Source organism: Aulostomus chinensis, chromosome 18, assembly GCF_037954235.1.
Source record: "Aulostomus chinensis isolate RoL2024-O1b breed Wild chromosome 18, RoL_Achi_v1.0, whole genome shotgun sequence".
NCBI classification, from domain to species: domain Eukaryota; kingdom Metazoa; phylum Chordata; class Actinopteri; order Syngnathiformes; family Aulostomidae; genus Aulostomus; species Aulostomus chinensis.
This window is the reverse complement of record NC_141337.1, coordinates 8,213,961-8,234,050: the sequence shown is the minus strand read 5'-3', so window position 1 is coordinate 8,234,050 and position 20,090 is coordinate 8,213,961. Positions and strand designations below refer to the sequence as shown.

General features: G+C 41.1%; 2 protein-coding genes across 2 annotated transcripts; one reads left to right on the top strand and one right to left on the bottom strand.

Annotated features, from left to right (window-relative positions):
- The first annotated feature begins 64 nt into the window (after positions 1–64).
- Positions 65–17,677, top strand: lmx1al (LIM homeobox transcription factor 1, alpha-like). Its single transcript, XM_086184334.1, has 9 exons — positions 65–506; positions 2,346–2,434; positions 3,066–3,255; positions 13,890–14,122; positions 14,734–14,897; positions 15,046–15,123; positions 15,272–15,392; positions 15,472–15,627; positions 16,113–17,677. Exons 1-9 carry the CDS (start codon positions 463–465, stop codon positions 16,268–16,270), a joined length of 1,233 nt encoding a protein of 410 aa, XP_086040460.1. The 5' UTR covers positions 65–462; the 3' UTR covers positions 16,271–17,677.
- A 376-nt stretch (positions 17,678–18,053) lies between these two features.
- On the bottom strand, positions 18,054–19,921 carry chchd5 (coiled-coil-helix-coiled-coil-helix domain containing 5). Its single transcript, XM_086185084.1, has 4 exons — positions 19,797–19,921; positions 19,460–19,600; positions 19,231–19,382; positions 18,054–18,395 (listed from the first exon to the last, which is right to left on the bottom strand). Coding segments are annotated over exons 1-4 (318 nt in total). The 5' UTR covers positions 19,799–19,921; the 3' UTR covers positions 18,054–18,372.
- Between the last annotated feature and the right edge of the window lie 169 nt (positions 19,922–20,090).

Here is a 20,090-nt window from a genome sequence, read left to right as displayed (position 1 = left end):
TAGGTAGTTAATATCACCTTAAACGCGCAATATGTCGTCTTCTAAGTGGACTGGCGTTAAGATCTCACCGCGAACTTTCAGCTGCGCCCCTTTAAGTCTCCCCGTATCTTCGAACGCAAATCCAGGAGGAGAAACCCTCCTCATCTGAATGATCAATAGGCTGCATCATCGCTCATCTTCCCCACCTTTTCCCTCCCTCTCTGTCTGTCCATCTCCTCCCTCTGCGCCTTTTTTTTTACGCACAAAACAATTCCGAGCGCACACACGGCAGGCGGAGGAGAGACAATAGACAATAGTTTTGGGTCATCATGGTACTTGGATTTTTTACCTATAGCCATTATGCGTACCGGATTGTGAGGTATGACTAATCTGTGAAGGTGTCTGTTCATTTACCGGCCGAAAGTTTCCCCCAGTGTGTGTGGGTTTTTTGTTTTTGTTTTTGTTTTTTTGTTTTTTTTTTAAATGTTGCCAACCGAGATTTCAGGAGGAGTGTGTTTCACCTCAAGGTAAGAAGACAACTCAGGAACAGGTTGGCAGAGAAGACAGACGTGTGATTGCTATTCATGAATTAGCCTCTTTTTTAAAAAAAAAAAAAAAAACAATAATAATAATTATTATTATAATAATCTTGAGTAGATATTTTATTCATTCCTGCATCCGCACCTGCCTGTCGCAACGCAGGTTCTCCAAAAAAAAAAAATACAAAAAAAAATACGCAGGTGAAACGATTGATTCTGATCATTCCTGGCCTTTGGTTTGCTCAAATCACGTAGAACGAAACCCACGAGAGGTGGAGTGTCAGTCTCAAATCTGTTACTTCTGACTTTTACGGTGGAGAATATTTATAACAGCTGGGTCAGGAGAGGAGCAGAAGTTGTGTGTGAGACGCGGAAGATGCTCGATGCGCGGCTTCTCGCCTCATTTTGGATGTCAGAGGAGGGATGCTGACCGTTCTGACGGCGGCTTATCGCTCACGATGTGGCTTTTCTTTAAACACCTACATTTTAGTCTTAAACCTTTGAACTCCGAGGTTTGCGTATAGACAACAACTTTATACAGCAATTTTTCTGTGCTACGACAATTTTCTTTTCTTTTATCGGGAATTATTTATTGAACTTTTATTCTTTCTTTTTTCTTTTTTTTTTTTTTGGTCTCCCCAACAGTCACTCTGAGAGTTTCAGGCTGTTAGTCTCAACATGTAATTATTGATGCATTACACAATTACACAAACGTGTCACTAATGTATTCACCCGCCGGTTAGGCGAAACACCAAATCAGATTAGATCCATTTACATAATTCATTTCCTTTATTATTTCATTACCTAATGGCAATTCGACAATCAGCTAATATTCCATCATTTATTTTATATTTATTGGTTGGAGTTTACAAGCTCGCCGTAAAGGCCAGTCAGACGTTACTGTCGAAGTAATAGTCTATCAAAATAAAAAAGAAATATTAAAATAAATGTCACATTCAACCGGATTATGGGGATAAATATTATAATTGGAATGTAGAGTAACAGAAAAAAATTGCAAAACAGTCTAAATATCTCGCTCCTCTTAACTAGACGTGTGTTCCCTACGTTATCTTATTTCATGTACTTGGTCCTGTTGAAATAATTTTGCAAGATACAAATTCCTAAATGTCTGTAATACTTATTTTTTTCTGATTAAAATCTTTTTTTTCCCCCTCAAATGCAACGTTTGCGGGCCCAATAATAAGAAAAGCTGTGGTTGATGTGATGCATTTAGACAATTCAATTTTTAGGGGAAAAAAATAAACAAAACGTGCATATTTTCATTTTTATTTCAAAACAAACAAAAAAAGAGAGAGAAATTTGAAAAGTAGCAATTAGAAACCTCAAAAAATACGTCAAAATGGCGTAGAAGAGAGGCCGGTGTGTTGTTGTTGTTTTTTTTTTAGACTATACTGTTAACTTATTTATTTTAATAAAATTGTCTGATATCTAAAATACTGAAAGTGACGCAGTAAAACATTCCATCGTTAAATTCATGATCAGTTACTGCTGACTGAATTTCGTATAAAAATGAAGGTTACATCATTTTCTTACATTGATTATCAGTATTTATTTGAAAAAAAAATGTCTTTTTTATTCTTATCCTTTTTTCACTCTTGCTTCTGTTTTCAGGCCCAAAAACTGGTTGTTGTTGTTGTTGTTGTTGTTGTTGTTGTTGTTTCCGTGTGTACTTTCTTTTTTCCATCTCCGTTTTCTCCTTAGAAAAGAACGTGTGCGTCACCTCACGTGACATCACTTATTCTCGTGGCTTCATGATGCAGTTGTGAAGCCGAAGTCACAGAAATAAATTTTGGTCTCTCTGAATAGCGATCACACCGAGGGAAGGAGAGAAGGGATGAAAACAGAGGAGAGCCAGCAGTCCTGTCTGCAGCAGCCTCCATCCTCGACACCTTTTGGTGAGTCCAACTCAAATAAGCTCTTATCAATAAACTACAATCATGCCGTCCTGGGTCGTGCTGACATTTCCTAGCTGCCGCCCATGAAAATGAGTGTGATACCTGGGGTGGTAATCATGCCACGCTTGTTGAGAACGGACTCGGAGGAAACTCGTGGTGAGGCTGGACTGAATGTAAATAGAGGAATGTCAGTGACGCCATTTCAATACAAGCAGTTGATTTATAAGACAAAGACAGTTCAAAGTTCAGTGGAAATTGAGAATATGAGGTATTTTGGAGGTGAAACTAAAGCACGAGTTGTCTACACGAGGTGAACGTTAGAGGAATGAAGTATTATCTTTAAATCCCGAGCATATCAACAAAAACTGGACTTGATATCGTTTGTCTGCAGGAGGAGGGAAACAAGAGTTTGGTGTTAAATAATGTGAACTACTTCTCTAAAGTGAGGAGTGTGAAACTTTTCCAGTCTTTAAGTATAGTGACAAATCCAGGAGTCCTAATTGAAATTTGGGGCGGGGATTCGGACTCCAGTGTTTTGAATATCCGGGCTCCGGCCCTGCCTCTCTCTCTCTCTCTCTCTCTCTCTCTCTCTCTCTCTCTCTCTCTCTCTCTCCATCAACGCTTGCTCCAGGTCCGGACTACGCGGGAGGGGGAGAGGTTTGTGCGGGCTGCGAGTCTCCCATCGCCGACCGCTTCCTACTGCGCGTGAACGAGCGCTCCTGGCACGAGACCTGCGTCAAGTGCACCGTGTGTTTGAGCGCACTGACGGGGACCTGTTACTGCAGGGACCGGCTGCTCTACTGCAAGCACGACTATGAGAAGTAAGAGAGCCAACACACACACACACACACACACGCACACGCACACACACACACACACACACACACACACACACACACACACACACAAACTGAAGTCGGAGAAAGTGTTTGTTGTTCCTCCAGTGTGAGAACAGAAACACATCAGAGGGAAGGGAGAGCGACTGGGGTTCTCTGATCATCTCCTGCCTGGATTACAAAACCAGTGTTTTCAGAGTTTCTTGACTTCATTGATGCCTGATTTTTGTTCTTATCAGGGCTTCACGACATTGAAAATAAATCCACAAAACAACAGTTCTCTTCATCAAATAAATGTGGAGAATATAAGTATTCCCCTTGAGCAGTGAAGTAAAACATAGGCTCAAAATACTGCAAACGGCAGTGACGCATGCAGAACACTATCTGCCCATCACGAGCAGAGGCAGATGTTGGTCCTTTTCTAAATGTGTTGCTGTCAATTTGATGTCTCAGTCTCAAGTCTTCAGCTTTGTTCAACAGCTGATGAGAAGCAAACAATGAGCGGTTCTACTGTTTAAGGGTTTTTCAGCTGATTTGGAGATTTAGAACAGTATAGAACAACGTTTTTATGTGTTTTTTCAGTATGGAAATATCATATAAGCTTGTTTTTACATGGATCATATCAACAAGGGTAGTCCAAATACTAGCTATCAGTCACATTAGTTGTAAATAGTGTTAGAGCAGAAGGGGAAAAAAAATCCAATCCATTCCATTGCGCATCCCTGTGTTGTAGAAGATGAAGAATAACACCGGCCAAATTAATCGATTAGCAATGAAGGGGTGGAATTTTTTTTGTTGAAAAGCCTCAATAAACTGGAGACAGAAAGAAGCTGAATACCTCCAGTCAATAAGAAGCCACATTCACACGTTTGTATCAACAGCAGAGGCGTACTTCTACTCTCATCGTCCACAGCAGTCGGTGCAGGTTTGAGGGACAGTGGTTTTTAAGTAGCTATGTTAATGCTGCGAGTGTGTGCTTGGGGTACGGTGCATTTGTCATTGTTGATATGTTGCGGTCACACCGACACATACAACTACACACACACACACACACTCTCTCTCTCTCTCTCTCTCTCTCTCATTCTGAAAGTGACCCAAAACTAAACCAGAAAATCTAAGTGAAAATATGTCTCATATGTTGAGGCTGAAGTCACTTAAGGAGCTGGATGAGTCGTTTCTTCTACTTTCAGCACGCAGACTGACTCTCCAACGTACCTACAAACTGACCAATACTTCTGTCAAAAACATGTCTTTCTCTTTTTTTTTTTTAAATCTGGAGACACTCGCCTACGATTGCACGTCACTGTTGTATTGTTGTTAAAGCTGAGAGAGTCTAGGATCAATGACAGGTGCACAGTTCAGTCGTTTCAGGGTCCATGAGCCAGGGTAGGAATGCACGCTCAGCTTTGATTCAGAAATGTATCGTGCATATTTATTTTGAGAGGACCAACTTTGCTGAAAATGATTCAAGTTCAGAGTAAAAACTTCACACGTAGATGAGCCTTGCAGATTGTCTTTGCAGTGTTGACGTCACTTAATAGATTTTAAAAACCGCGCTCAAGAGATCCGGCCTTAGGAATTTTACAGTTTAGCTGCATATTGTTGAGATAACGTTGGATAAGTTTGTCTAAAATGAATGGAAATTTCACTATTATTCAGAATATGACCAAGATTGAAGTAGAATATAGGTCATGTGCTGTCAGATACAAATCCCATGTCATTTAGGAATTTCGGGAAATTTTGTGAACTTAAGGTTTTCATCTGCTCATGCTTTTTATGAACTCCGAAGAATTGCAATAGTGTTTTTTGTAACACCATTGCATGTGTGTGTGTTTTATAGTTATAGATTGTGGAAACGTACGTACATTAGTTTAGGGGTTCAAAAATGAGGGTTGGGAGCTTCTAAGGGGTCAGGAAATCATTTCCAAGCATTAAAAAAAAAAAATCAATACCATTATTATTGTCCCTAAAATTGAAAAAATAAATAAATACTGCGACTAATATTGAAATAGAAATGTAAATCAATTTAAATTTGACTGTGTGAGGATAGGGTTATCGATGCGTGTGTGTGTTTTGTGTGTGTGTTTTGTGTGTGTGTGTGTGTGTGTATATGTGCAATATTTGTGTACGTCAACCCAGTGAGGCCTGTGAGTGTCTTGCACCTTTATTTTGGGCTGAAAAGTTCAGGGATCCCTGCTAGTAACATTTCTACGGTGTGTATATTCACACTCATTTGAATCAACTGCATTTAACATTGTTTTTACATGTATAACAGCACAGCATCTAAACATGCATCATAATAATCTTTCGGGTAATTCCTGAAGTGCGTGCGCGAGTGTTTTATGTTCGGACTGTGAGCGTGACGCTGCTGTGGGAGCTTTATGGCGCTGGAGGGCTGAAGGACGAGCCTGCAGCTTGTTATCATTGTTTTGAAAAGTGTCAGACGGCATCCAGCAGCTCCCACTGTACCTGACATCTGGAGTAGCGAGACACGCACACACACAGACACACACACACACACACACACACACACATACACCGACACACACATACACACACAACCCTGGCTGATGATGAAAGTCCCATTGTGTGTTACGTTTATCTGGAAAAAATGAGTGGGAATGGTGCAGCGCTGGGTGTATTCCCAGTGATGGAATGAAAAAGCGTATTTGCTCTCCTCGTGTAATGACTGTAATTGAAGATCCAAATTAATAGTCAGCGGCTCATTCACAGCGCTGTTGATTTAGTCCCCTATACATTGCATATGGAGAGTTGCCTTTTTGTGTGAGTCGGTGCCAGACTTGGCACACAACTGCTTGTGACCTTGAGTGGATCAGCAACAATGTCTCCTTGTTTTCCCTGCAGTCTGTCCATCAGCGCCTGACACTACACCCCCCACATGTAGAGCAGGTGTGTGCATTGTAACACATGTCTACGAATTTGGACCATGTATAGAAATGTAGGTGCATTTAAGCCATTATTAGAAGAGGCTTATTTTTCTTTTAACACACATGAAGCAGGTATAATATCCCTTCACATCACTGTACTTCTCTCAGATATAAATTCATCAAATTATCCTTGAAGAAAGTGTATCATTTTACAGGCTTTTTTCTTTCTTTCTTTCTTTTTTTTTAATAGCTCATTCTGGGATATTTTCCATGTATCTGTCACCTTGTATCTTTGCCTTGTCCAAATATTTTTTTAATTTACTCTTTGCTGTGATTACATCACCCAGCAGACAGGCAGACCTCTCCTCCCCCGGCTCTCCCTCAACATGAACTAACGGACATATTGTAGTATTTTCTACGATTGTATTCCGTAGTTTGAATTCTCAAAAAGAACAAAGATTAGAAATTAATTCAAAATAATTTCAGGGAGATGAATGCTTCGATCAGTATTTCATGTGATGTTAGCAAAAAGGAAAAGAAATTAGTTTAGATTTTATTTTGAATTAAATGTTTGGAGCATTCGCATAATCTGAAGAACATTTTACTCACTCTTCATGAACATATTCAAGCACTGTACCTTCAGTCACATCCAAGTGAGTCAGGTAATAAATAAGTACCCCCCCCCCCCCCCCCCATCTAGCTGCTCATTATCTATGTAAAAAAACAAGAGGTGTGCCTTCAAGTTTTCCTGCTCTCAATCTGTTATGGAAATGAAGGGATTTAGACACCACAAACTGCATCTTGTGGATTTATTTTTGTTTTCAAACCTCCAGAAATTCTCTGGAACTCCATACTGTTATGGACCAGATGTTTAACAGGAAGCTTTAGTGAAACTTTTAAGGCAAGATTTCCCCCTACACTCTAAATTCTCATCAGTATGTTTTGAAGCACAGTGCGGGCGTCTTATAGGAAAGATGGGCAGAATGATAAAAATTTGGATGGGAAACACCGACTTCATCATATTGATAAACACGAGGGGGAAAAAAGTTGGATTCTGCACATTTGAGTGCAATTTATTTTAAACGACAACTTTTTTAATTAAAAGTTGCAGGGTGGCTGAGAATCATCCTGCTTGAAAATAAGACCAGAAAGACATGCATGAACACAGTCGATGCCTTTCACACAGTAGGTCAACATCATGGTTCCCAGCCAAACGGAGCAGCATAAGGCCAGTGTTTCCTGGTCAATAGTGCTGAGCCCAGACCAAATGGAGGGTAGCCTGGCTGTGAGGAGCCCGCAAGCCCCCTTGTAAGCCCCATAAAGGCAGCCTCAGCCCTGTGAAAAACAGGTCACCAGGGTGGATATTCACTAAACCTTGGGTTTAATACCTTACTCTGTGGGGTGGAGGGCACTGAGACGACATCTAGGTTTACAAACTCAGTCTCTGCAGACAGAGACTGAGAGAGAGAGAGAGAGAGAGAGAGAGAGAGAGAGAGAGAGAGAGAGAGAGAGAGAGACCCCACCGCTGCTGCCATTGGAATGGAATCTCCCTCTGCTGACTAAATAGCTATAGTCTAACAATAACACAGCGCAGCATATCTTCTCTTAGTGTGTGAGTCTAAGTCAAGAACACTGACGGTAGAAACTGCATCTTCTGTTCTCCAAACCCCTACCAGCATTTCTCTTCTACTCTCTCTATCTGTTACCTCATTCATCACTGTCTGCTTTCTAATAATATTTCTTTATTCCAAACCTCATTTCCTTTTCGTTGAGATTGATAGCAGCGATGACACCAAACAGTTTATCTCCCCGATTATCCCTTGTTTTCGCTTAATCACCCCCTCACACACGTGCGCGCACGCGCGTGCATACACACACACACACACACACTCTCTCCTCCCTCCACATCCTTCGCTCACATGTCCCTTTGTGTCTCGGGATGGCAGGAGGAGGGATGTGGGGAGGCTGATTGGGTACGGTGCTAATTACCCAGCGTTCTCTGGCTGTCCTGCCATGACAAGTCTGACGCTGGGCTGTAGGGAAATACTTTTAGAGAGAATTATGCAATAAGACGTTAACGGGACAACAGGGCCTCATCCCTGTCGGCTGGCTCCTAAACTCTGATGGATGAATGAATCCCACGTGTGTTACTTAGAGTAAAGTCACTAGGAATACTGACATTATAAATGGTGTCTCAGCTAAAATGCACATATTTCTCACTTCAAGTGTGTCTCTTACTGGTGTAGAATTCCCAGACTTCGAGAGTGGAAACAGGCATCCCGTAAATTGAATATCTAGCCTACTTTCTGCATATAGAAACATGAGAATTAAAGATTCCCTCTGCTCGTGTATTGATATATACAAAATATTCTTAACAAATTATTTAATGTCTGTCATTGTTTGTGTAGCTAAACTATAATTACCACATTCAAATCTTTAAAGCACATTGTACTTCTATATGTTGAATTCTGGAACTGGATGAGTTTCCAGAAGTAGACCCGCCACTTTTAATCAGATTTTCAATGAGTGCAGAGAACATTTGTACTTTCACGAAACAATGTAAGAACAATCTTTCATTGTCAAATGCTGCACCTGTATTATTCTACACAGTGAAGCTCCAATATTCAACTGTGCCAACAAGAAGAAAACCAGATTTTTACCTTTCAATTTTCTGCCTGTATTTTGAGTTGCAACTACACTGACAGCTCAGTTCTTTAACTGCTCTTGCAAGGTTCACCTAACTAACACATTGTAATACACCAGTCCTGTAATAAATCCCTCCCTCTCTCGTGAGGATTACACTGTTATGAATCTGTGTGATAGAGGTGTTGATATATTCTAATAGTCATTTTACAGGCTGGAATTTATGATGCTTTTGAAGTGCTCTGGGTTACGCTGGGAGGATTTCCTATTTTTTTGGCAACCTCAAATCATGCAGAATTTTTGGATGAAGAAAGAGGAACACCACTTCCTTCAACAGCACTCCAAATACCAGCCTACAAAATTAAAAATAAATCAACACCTCTCTTGATCATCCAATAAAAACTGGACAATATAATCCTCATGAATAGGGGATTTATTTTAAGGGTCCTGTATTATACTGGGTTAGTTTTATCGACATAATATGTTGGAAAGTGAGTGTATATTTATATAACTCCCAGAAGACTCCACATTAACACGTGCATGTTCTTACCCTGCAGTCTTAAACCAGCAGCTCAACAGATGATGGCTGGAAGTGTGTCAAAAGAAAGAAAGTACAGATGTTTATGTTTTATGGCGTGAACTTGAAGCACTGCATGTTTCTAATTCTGTAAATGATCGGGGATAAATGTATGGAGCAGTTCCAAAATGGGCTAAAGAAGGTAAAGACAAGGTGAGAGTTTTAGGAGCCACATGGATGGGCAGAGTGTGTGTTTGTGTGTGTGTTCATGGGGGAGAGGGGGTGATATTGCCACTATTTTTGCATAATGTGAGATGAGACCCCATCATCTTTCCTCCCCCACAACAATTTTATAACAGACAGCTAATAAATGTTTCATGGCAGAACAAGCTGCTCGCCTCGGCTTTATTAAATCTGAGATAATAAAAGCAGAGAGGAAGAGGAAAAAAAGAGAGCGGGAGGATAGGGGGGTCGCACTAGAGAGGGAGAGATAGGGAGATCAGCGAAGACTTTTCTCAAATCGACCGGCTCTATCTTCTGTTTCTGGGGAAACGGGTCCCGCTGTCCCCCGTCACCCCCACCACCCCCCCTCCCTACTGCTTCCCGCTCCGCCAGAGACAGACAGGAAATGAGAAATGGGCAGACAGGATATTGCGTTCTGGTGGCCTGGGGATTAACTGTTTTATCTAAACTAACACACGCACACGCCCACTCACTCACGCACACAAACACACATCTGAGCTACGTCCTGGCACATAGCATTAATTCGTGGTAGCATCAGGTGAAAATCACAAATACCCAGAGACATGCAGGTTTTTGCTGTTACTTTACTCAGGTACATTACATTTGCTCTAGAATGTTACAGGTTTTTCTTGTCGCTAGAGCGAAAGATTCACAGTGAGACATGTATTTAGATTACAATTAGAAAAAAACGTTTTTTTGCAAATTTTGTTGGGCGATCATTGAGTAAGAGGACTGTTTATGATGTTCATTTATGATATGGTGCCCAAACAACAGCATCTGTCAGTGTTTTATTGATGTTTGTGCCCAGGCACCTTATCTGTGTTTCCACAAACTGAGCATATTTGTGTTTATGTGTGCATTTGACTTTATATACTCCTAAGTGTGTATGTGCGCCTGTGCTGTTTAAGTGTATTTCTGTACATGCTTGTGTGTGTGAGTGAGTGAGTGAGTGAGTGAGTGAGTGAGTGAGTGAGTGAGTGAGTGAGTGGTGGCAGGGGTAGCGAGTATCGTGGGGAATGCTGGGAGATTTTAATAACACAGAAGCAGTGCAGGGAGATTTAATAAAAGGAGATGATGTGATTACTGAACCTTGGCTCTGAGCCATTTTGCTTCACAGAGCAATATCCGCTGAAAGTACGCACACACAGACACACATCCTTACGCACATATCTAAGAAATGGATACTAAACAGAGAACAACTTAAAAGTAAGGTTGTTGCATCTCATTTGTTGTTGTTGTTGTTGTTTTCAAGGTCCATATAACATGAATCTTGAAGTACTTTTATTTTCCCTGCTGACATGGCCATCCTAAACATGTGGGAATCATAAGCGAGGACATGAACGCCTCAACATATGACATGTTTAGATGCACAAATGCGCCATAAAACAAAATTAGTGATCAAACGCAATAGGAATCACTCCAAAAATTGAGTTAGTACAAGCAAAACGGCATAAATATTCATCAATTATCAAAGCAAATGCAGCAACTGTAATCGCTCTGAGACATATACATATTTATGAAATTATTGTGTTGCAGTCCAGACAATGTCGCGCTTGTCAGAGCTCACAGGCAAAAACAATGCCACATGACACGGCTTAGGGAGATGACAAAGATTCCGTTTGTATGCCTAAGATCTAAAATGCAGCTAGAAGGAAACTATAACCACCCAATACATCACCTTTTTTTCTGCGTGTTTACATTTGATCTCATAATCAGTGGGCTTGTAATTAGCCATGCCCTCTAACCCCTCTGGAATCCACATGCACATGAAGTTTCCCGCAGCCAGGCTTCTCTAAGATTATGTATATCACAAGCTCTGAAGACCGAATTCTATAGGCATTTCTTTGTTCTTTGCTGTGTGTATCATATGCAGACTAAAGCGCACACAACTTACATTTAGATCTGGTGCAACATATCAGCCACTCTACCTCACGGACTGGATATGATACCCTTGTTGTTTTTATTGACTTCTTTAAAGAAATGTATTGAAGAAAAGGGAAAAGGCAAGCATTTTTAAATAGAAACCAAAGGTGTATCTTTCTTTCAATTATTATTTAATCCCCCTGTCTGCTACGAAGGCAGAGAAATTAATGTCTTCATGCACTTGGCCACAGGTTTTTTTGTAGGGCCTAAATGTGTTTGATTTTTACAGACCTGGTCAATGAAAGGATGATTCTTTTTTTTAAATTTTAAATACTGTGCTGTTAACAGGAGATAAAACCACACACACACACGTACACACACACACACACTCACACACACACACACACTTCTATAGTATTTAAGTTGCAAATGACTCAGAAAAAATGTGTGTTTGGGGCTTGGTGGTAACTAATCTTAAAAAAAAAAAAGAGAGGACATCTAAATCAGAACCAGAAAAGCACATTTTACGGCTGTAACCATGGCGATGCAAGGGTGACCCTTTGAAAATAATTTCTATAGGAAACTGCAAAAAAAGTGTGAAAGTTATAGACCATAAACACGGAGTTTGTGTGTGTGTGTGTGTGTGTGTGTGTGTGTGTGTGTGTTTGTGTGTGTGTGTACCTAATTCACGTGGCTGCTCTTTAACCATTATGTCCATAGTGATTTATTGGAAGCGGCACCCTGGTCAGGGCCAGTGTGAATGATACTTCTATTAGAGGGATTAGGCTGATCTACTTACAGACCCCCCTCTGTGGCAGTTGCCCCAAGTTGCCTTCATTTGCCATGTTGAGTAAATTCCTACCGTGCTGTGTGCACCCCTATTAGGGAGTGTGGGACTTAAACACCAACATCATCAGTCTTATGTCAAGCAATCCTGTGATAATTCTGTTGCATTTTGTTCACAGTGAAAGGGAGTGTGTTTAAGTCTATTTAGATGGAGAAAGAGAGAGGGGGAGGAAAAGAGAGAGGAAGAGAAGACGGTGGTGTGATGATGTGACAATTATGGGTGCCATGACACTACAAGAATGAGTAAAGCTACTTTATCACTCAATGGCCTGTCACAATAGATCTGTGTAGTGCTGCTAACAGGTATACACTGGATGATAGGTTAGCAACACTGTCATTTGGGGAATTCGGGGAGCGTTTGGCAGATGGATTGAGAAAGATTAGCTGTAGCAGCTGCGTTTGGGACAGAATCACAGATTAGGAGCTCTAATGTGCAGACCTGGCTCCTTCTTTACACTCCAGATTTGGGCAACAACACCTTCCTATCACTCAGTCAGGGAGCAACCACACTTCTGTCTTCTTCCCTTCCTCCCCCTCTCCACTCCCCTCTCATCCCCCCTTTCCTCTTGTCCAGGTTTGTTGTGGCGTTACTGTATCTTCATCCAAATCTCCTCTCCTTGCAGAGTTGGTGATCAAAAATCTATACCTCCTAAATCTAGGTATTTTGCACCTTAAGCATGATGATATTTGGTGGCATGGTAGGTAACAAGCTCAATCGTGCAAATCCATTCATGAGCGTGCGTGTGCGTGTGTGTGTGTGTGTGTGTGTGTGTGTGTGTGTGTGCGATTGCCTATGTTTGTGTGTGTTTTAGTGTGCATAAGTGAGAGGAGAGAGATTAACCCCATGCTATCCCCAATCCCTGGTTATGAGTTTACAGCGTCTGTCTGGCCATCGCACTGTTTAAACAACAATCTAATTAATCCTGTCTTTATTAGTTTCAGTGAACTGGGGAGGCAGGCTGGGAGGGCGTGAGGGAGAACTCGGAATGCTGGCAGAAAATACTGGAGAGGGAGGGGGAGGAAACCTGGTGCAAGAGCAGGGATTTGAGAGGAATTTAATGGCAGAGGCCCTGTGAATGGAAAAGTGAAGTGATGGTGTGGCGGGAGAGAAATTGAAGCATCTCAAGAGGAGAGATGGACAGACAAAAGGAAGAAAGTGGTCATGGGGAAAAGCAATGAACCTCCAAAAAACTTATTAAGCTTTATTCATCGTGTTAAATCTGAGCTTTAAGACTGTGGGTGGGATATGAAGAGATTGCATTAAACAACATTTAAGGAAAGTCACAACAGGCTGCTCTAACATCAGCTAACTACTGCCATCTACTGTCATGAGGGAGAAAAGGAAATACAATATAAATATAATAATTGTAATTCCTTCTAGCAGATGTTCACCTTGTTGCTCTGTGAATTGGGTAATGTTTATACGACCTTTAATTAAGAGACTATGCTAATCTTCAAAATCATTTGAGCTGAGTATAAATGTGTCAGAGCTCTCTGTCTGTGCTTCCATCTTTAATTACCTCACCTTTCCTCCACTCTTTGACTGCCATCGTACTATGTTTTACAATTTATGTCCCGCACAACAAAGCCCATATGTCTCTCTTTCTGTGCACCTGCAGGCTGTTTGTGAGGAAGTGCAGCGCCTGTCTGCAGGTGATTGGACGTTCAGAGCTGATAATGCGTGTGCTAGGCCAGGTGTACCACCTGGGCTGCTTCAGCTGCTGCGAGTGTGAACGCCGGCTGCAGAGAGGCGACGAGTTTGTCCTGAAAGAAGGCCAGCTGCTGTGTCGCATGGACTACGAGAAGGAGAGAGAGATGCTGGCTGCCATCAGCCCTACACCAACCGAATCAGGTGAAGTCGGTTGGTTGTTAATCACGCTGCAAAAGAAAGCAAAGCTGCCAAATTTTATGAAAACAATCTTTCCTTTACAATCACGCATCTGCATGCATCACAACTCTACGCCACACACAAGTGAGCAGCTCCTGGAAAGCAATTAAAGCATGACAGACTAAAGCTGCTCTGTCTTTCAAAAGCTCGGAAAAAAGTATATATTAAACCAGATGAAACTGGCACTGACTCAATAATCAGTAGAATATGACAGACCGGTGATGTACAACACCAGTGCTTGGCATTAGATCATAATGCCAAGTAGCCTTGAAAGATAAAACCATGTTTTAATGTAGCTATTAAAGTATATTCATGAAATTCTTTCACATTTGGATGTTACTCCTAATTTTGGTTCTTTGGCAAAAATGTTTTTCAATGCATTCTGGGAATTCTCTGCAGTAAATGGAGCATGAACAATACTGACAAATAAAATTATAGAAATTCTTCAGTTCCTTGCTGCACTAAAAGGAAAGAGGGACTTTTTTTTTTAAAATCACGTGATTTAATACATCCCACCTGTTTTCTTTTGAATGTAACAAAGAATGATTTCTCTTTTTTTTTTTTTTTGCCTGCAGTGAAAAGTGAGGATGAGGATGGGGGAGGGGGCTCTGGTGGCGGGAAAGGTGGTGATGAAGGCAAGGAGCATAAGCGTTCAAAACGACCACGCACCATCTTGACCACACAGCAGCGCCGTGCTTTTAAAGCCTCTTTTGAAGTGTCTGCTAAGCCTTGTCGCAAGGTGGGTGGATCAGCTTCTATTGTCTGTGGGAATGTCTGCCGAGAAACAGTCCCTTACCTTAATATCTTTATTGTTCTTGGGTGTTTTAGGAGTTGATTCAGTCTGTCTTTGATGCTGTTGTTTTTATAAAACTGGCAAAAACCTGCAGGTGAGAGAGACGCTTGCTGCTGAGACTGGGCTGACAGTGCGAGTTGTGCAGGTGTGGTTTCAAAACCAAAGGGCCAAGGTTAGATGACTCATATTTCTTGAAGACACGTCCAAATACACAACACAGAGAGATTTACAGTGTGTGTGTGTGTGTGTGTGTGTGTGTGTGTGTGTGTGTGCGTGCGTGCGTGCGTGCGTGCGCGTGTGTGTGTGTGTTTGTGCATCAGATGAAGAAGATAGCTCGCCGGCAGCAGCAACAGCAGCAACAGCAGCAGGAACAAGAGCAGCTGGGAGGGACCAGGAGAGGACCGAGTCGAGGGGGTCGCCAGAGCAACGATGACAGTGAAGGTAAGAATAGAATGAAAGAATGAGTAAATATGAGGATCAGAGGCTTGAGGATGACTAAAGTGACTCTCCTCCCATATAGATGGCTCTAGTACCCACGGTATGGATGGGATGCTCGGATATCCTTCTCTGCCACGGCAGCAGCTACTCACTCTGGACCCAAACATCTACGGTGGAGAGCCATTTCGACACGGCCTGACACCGCCGCAGCTGAACAATGAGCAGCTCCACTCCTATGGTAAGAGAGCTGCAGGTGTAAAGGAAACAGTCACTTCATAAAAACTATTTGTTAAAGGGGAGGACTCTACAAATCCAAGTATTTCAGGGCAGCAGATTTGATTCTGCGGTTAATTTGTTGTCATGAGGTTTCAAAAGCTATAGTAAAAATTATTTTCTCTCAAAATATGGAGAAGGGGGATAGTGGGGGGTGAGGGAGCATTTAAACTCAGCTGTTGGTCAATGTTGAAGTATCTGATGGGGCTGGTTTCCAAATATTTATTTATGTCAGGGAAAGTTACATTATGATTAAGTTAGAAATTGATTAAACTCAGAGAGCACGTACCTCTGACAAGGTGACCTCAGCCAAACTCAATACAATAATGAATTTGCCCCAAAATTGAATGGCTTCCACCTCAGCCCATGCTACACCCCTTCACCACGTTTGGTGAAATGTTACCAAAAAATTATGGTTTTGTGTTTAGCTCTCCCTTTTGTTCACCACAGATTCAGAGACAGTGTTCCACGACCTGGACAGCGATGGAAGCCTCGGTCACCTTGGCGACTGCCTCTTAGCAACAGGGGAGGCCGGCCTCCTGCCAGGCCGAGTGGGAAACCCCATCGACCGTCTCTACTCCATGCAGAACTCCTACTTCACCTCCTGACCCTCATAAACTCTCACCCCCCCCCCCCTTCCTCTTCCACCTCTCACCTCAGAGATGCAGCTAATGGAGTCTGTCCATCAACACGTAGCCCGTGGGACCACTCTTCATGAAACACAGCGAACACATCGCTAACCACAGGCTAAAATCATCACAAATCATTGTCATAACACCACTTTGCAGCAGATTAGCATAATGTTTCCATCATCCTTCCTAGATGAGAATCACATGCTGGAAATACAGACACTGTAAATGTGCGAGACATGTGGAAGGACCTCAGTTCCTCCTGTTGTATTTATGGAATGAAACAGAGTTTCATGGCACTTTTAAACAACAACAAAATTTAAAAAAAAAACACACACACAAACAAAATTCAAACCTAATGATGTGTAAATCACGAATCACAAAAGATAATTGGTTGTTGAAAGTGAATTCATCAATCGATATATTTAAAGGCGGAACTTATGAGCAGCTGAGGATCTAAACTAGATGAGTATAGTGCATAAGATTTTTGACAGGACCAGTGATTAGTAATTGTGCGTCAGCGACTGCAGTGTATACAATACTGTATATTGATTGGAGTACAATTTTGCTCTCAGGTTAGTGTGTATGTTTGTGTCACCTGAGCCAAAAACTCAGGATATTGTGTTGGATAGGATTACAATGCAACATGCCCAAGGATTTTAAGCATGTTGATCGATAAGAAAGATGAAGTAACACTCTGCATAAAATTACTATTTCAGACTGCAATATTAGTTTTAAATGCATGACAGACATAAAGACAAGAATAACAACCACATTGTTTTTTTAAGCGTTTAGACAGGGTCATTTGAAGAGCCTTACACGGAGACAGGGTTGTAAAAGAGATTGTTGCTTTACCTTTTTAGCGTAGTAAACAACCGATGGATCTATATCCCCCAAAACGTAGGACACTGGGTACACAATACTGTGCTCCAATTGTAAATGTGAGTATGACTGTGTTATATTTAATTGTTGTAGTCCCTTTCTGTAATAATTTCCTCCTCAAACATCTCAAAATAAATGGTGTTAGGTAGGTATTTTGTACTTTCTTCTGTGCTAAACAACAAATATTTAATCTGTAGCATGATATTTGTCACAAAGTAGGTTTTTAATACATAGCCTCCAGACAAAAGTTGGCTAGCAAATCTTGCAGAAAGCATTATGATCCATGTGCGGTGCAGAATAAAATAGGATTAGAGTGTTTTATTTAGTGACACCTGAGTGACTGCTACAGCTTCTTTCATGACGTTATGTTCGACCGATCACTGACTCATGGCATTTTTACAGTGATACTTTTGTGAATGTAACTTATTTGTGTGGTATTAGAGTTTTGTTTATTTTTCAGTGACTACCAGGTGATGTGCTTTGAATGTAATGTTGCCGTATCTTCAATACAGTCTGCGGTTTCATCTTTAATGTGCCTTGTTTTTCCTAAATATGAGAAATAACGATACACTGAACACATCTGAAACGAGACACTTCAGAGGACTCTTTCTCTCTGTTATCTTCTTCAAAGATTTAATGATTCAAGCAGAAAGAAGTCTGTTCAGCTCAGTGGTCACAAGGCTCATAACTCAACATCCTCCCACCGTCTTGGTCAGTTGCCCTTCAGATTAGAAGTGGACGGTTTCCTCCTTTTTCCAAAACTCCCTATTTCTAAGTCATTGAGTCGTCAGGAGATTTTGTGTGGGAGTGGTACACTTTAATATTTGACTCTGACTCAACGCCGTCCGGAGGGACAGACTTGAGCAACTGAAAACAACAGGGGATAACCACACCGGATCAGTCACACACATTAATTTTAATGAAATATTCAAGAAAGGGCAGCCAAACTTCATCACAAGAAAGAGTTAATGTTCACATGAACACATAGGGAAAGTAAAAGAGCATCAGAACAAACAGCCATGCTGTATTGCTTTCATCTTTTATATATTTCACATTGAAAAGAGTCACATTGAGTCAAACTGAAAAAGGAGGCATTCTTCAAGTCACTCTGCAAAACACAAATGTGACTTAAAAATCAGCCATATCTGTGCTGCACTGGGACAGGCGAAACACCTGACATGATGGTAGATGGTCCAGTGCTATGATGGTTCTGGGTTTGTGGCTGGAAAAAGAAGAGAACTATGTTGGCCAGTAAAAACACAAAAAATTTTGCAATTTAAAATGATGAAGAAATGAAAACTAAAACTTGGAAGTTGAAAAGTCCAGTGCCCTCATCTCAAAGTCAGTGTTTTTTGTTTAGGTTTGTTTCAATGCCTGAAATATGCTTAATATATTTTCATGTTTTGTTCTAAGCATAAAGAACATCTGTAAACACCACCGTAAGCGTCTTGAAAAAAGATATTTGCTCACAAGTAGCTGCGCAAGACAACAGAGGTTGTGGGGGATATTATACGTCATCACGCCAAAACAGAAACATTAAGCTAGCTGAGGTGAGGTAGAAGTCATGCGACCGCAGGTAAGTTAAATCATAGCCCAGCGTTTGATTTGAACTTTGAATGATAGCATCCATGCTTCAAAAATCATAAATGTGGCGTGTATTTGTCGAGAGTATCTTGCCAAACTAAATTTGTAAGTAACTTACACTTGTTTATTACAGACCATATTTTCTCTCTCTATATACGTGCACATATATGTATACACACAGATACACATACATAAATGTATATACACATTTATATACATATATATGTATATATATATACATATATATATATATACACACACACATATATACCCACATGTATAGATATAAAAACAATAAAACTGACATTTTAACTTGTAATAATATCATATTACACTTCTTGAAACGTTTTTAAAGTTGTCACACATATGTCCATGTTCAATATGTTCATTTTTTGTAATATCTGGTGTGCAGCAAGCCTGTAGCCCAAGACAATTCTCTCCAACAGGAGACATCAAAAGGAACCTTGACTTACCGACTCCACTGAGGTCTACGGTCTCTGCACAGCCCAGAAACCGAACCGCATGAGGTGAGCAGGAGACCGGTGTGGTCGGGTTCTCTCTGAGACAGTGCTCAAACTGCATAAACTCCTTGGAACAGCTTTGTCTGATCTTCTGAATCACCGGCCTATCAAAACACACCAATGCAAGTATGTTTAACACAATTATTTATTCATGTAGGATGTCATCATTAGAGTGCCTTACTGAGTCGATGTGCACTGTGCAACCTTCAGCTTCAGTTCATAACACTCCTGCTGCCATGTCGTTGGGTGGGAGGCTACACAGGACCCATAGGCCTCCATCTCTTTTTGGCAGTACTTCGCCGTGATGTCCAAAGCTGCCTGCCTGAAAGGTAACAGGTGATAACAGGTCAAACAGGCCTTCTCCAGCTTTATAAGTTCACCGACAGCTAAAGGCTAACAGAGAAGTAGATGGGCATGCAGACATGAGCAGCAGGGTAGCTGTTTGTATCTACGTCACTGTCTGGACTAGAGAACAAACTGTGACATTATTGTTAAAATAAGCTGATCAAAATTCTTACATGTTGCTATTTTTGTTCTGGTCTCAAACGATGAAGCTGATCAATCAAGGTTACTACACTTCTTCATGAGGTGCCATGTCTGCGTGGTTTAAAAGAGCCCACACCTCCCGACGATCCTATTCGTCGGACGAAGAAAAAAATCTACAGGAAATATAGCTTTATTTTCATTGGTTAAACTTGGGGTCAATCTCATGTAGGCTCCGCCTTCTTCGTGACGATACATGTGTTAAAGAGACAGGTACATCTTGATATAATTAAAGCAATAAATGACAAATGTCAATGATATTCAGCCAC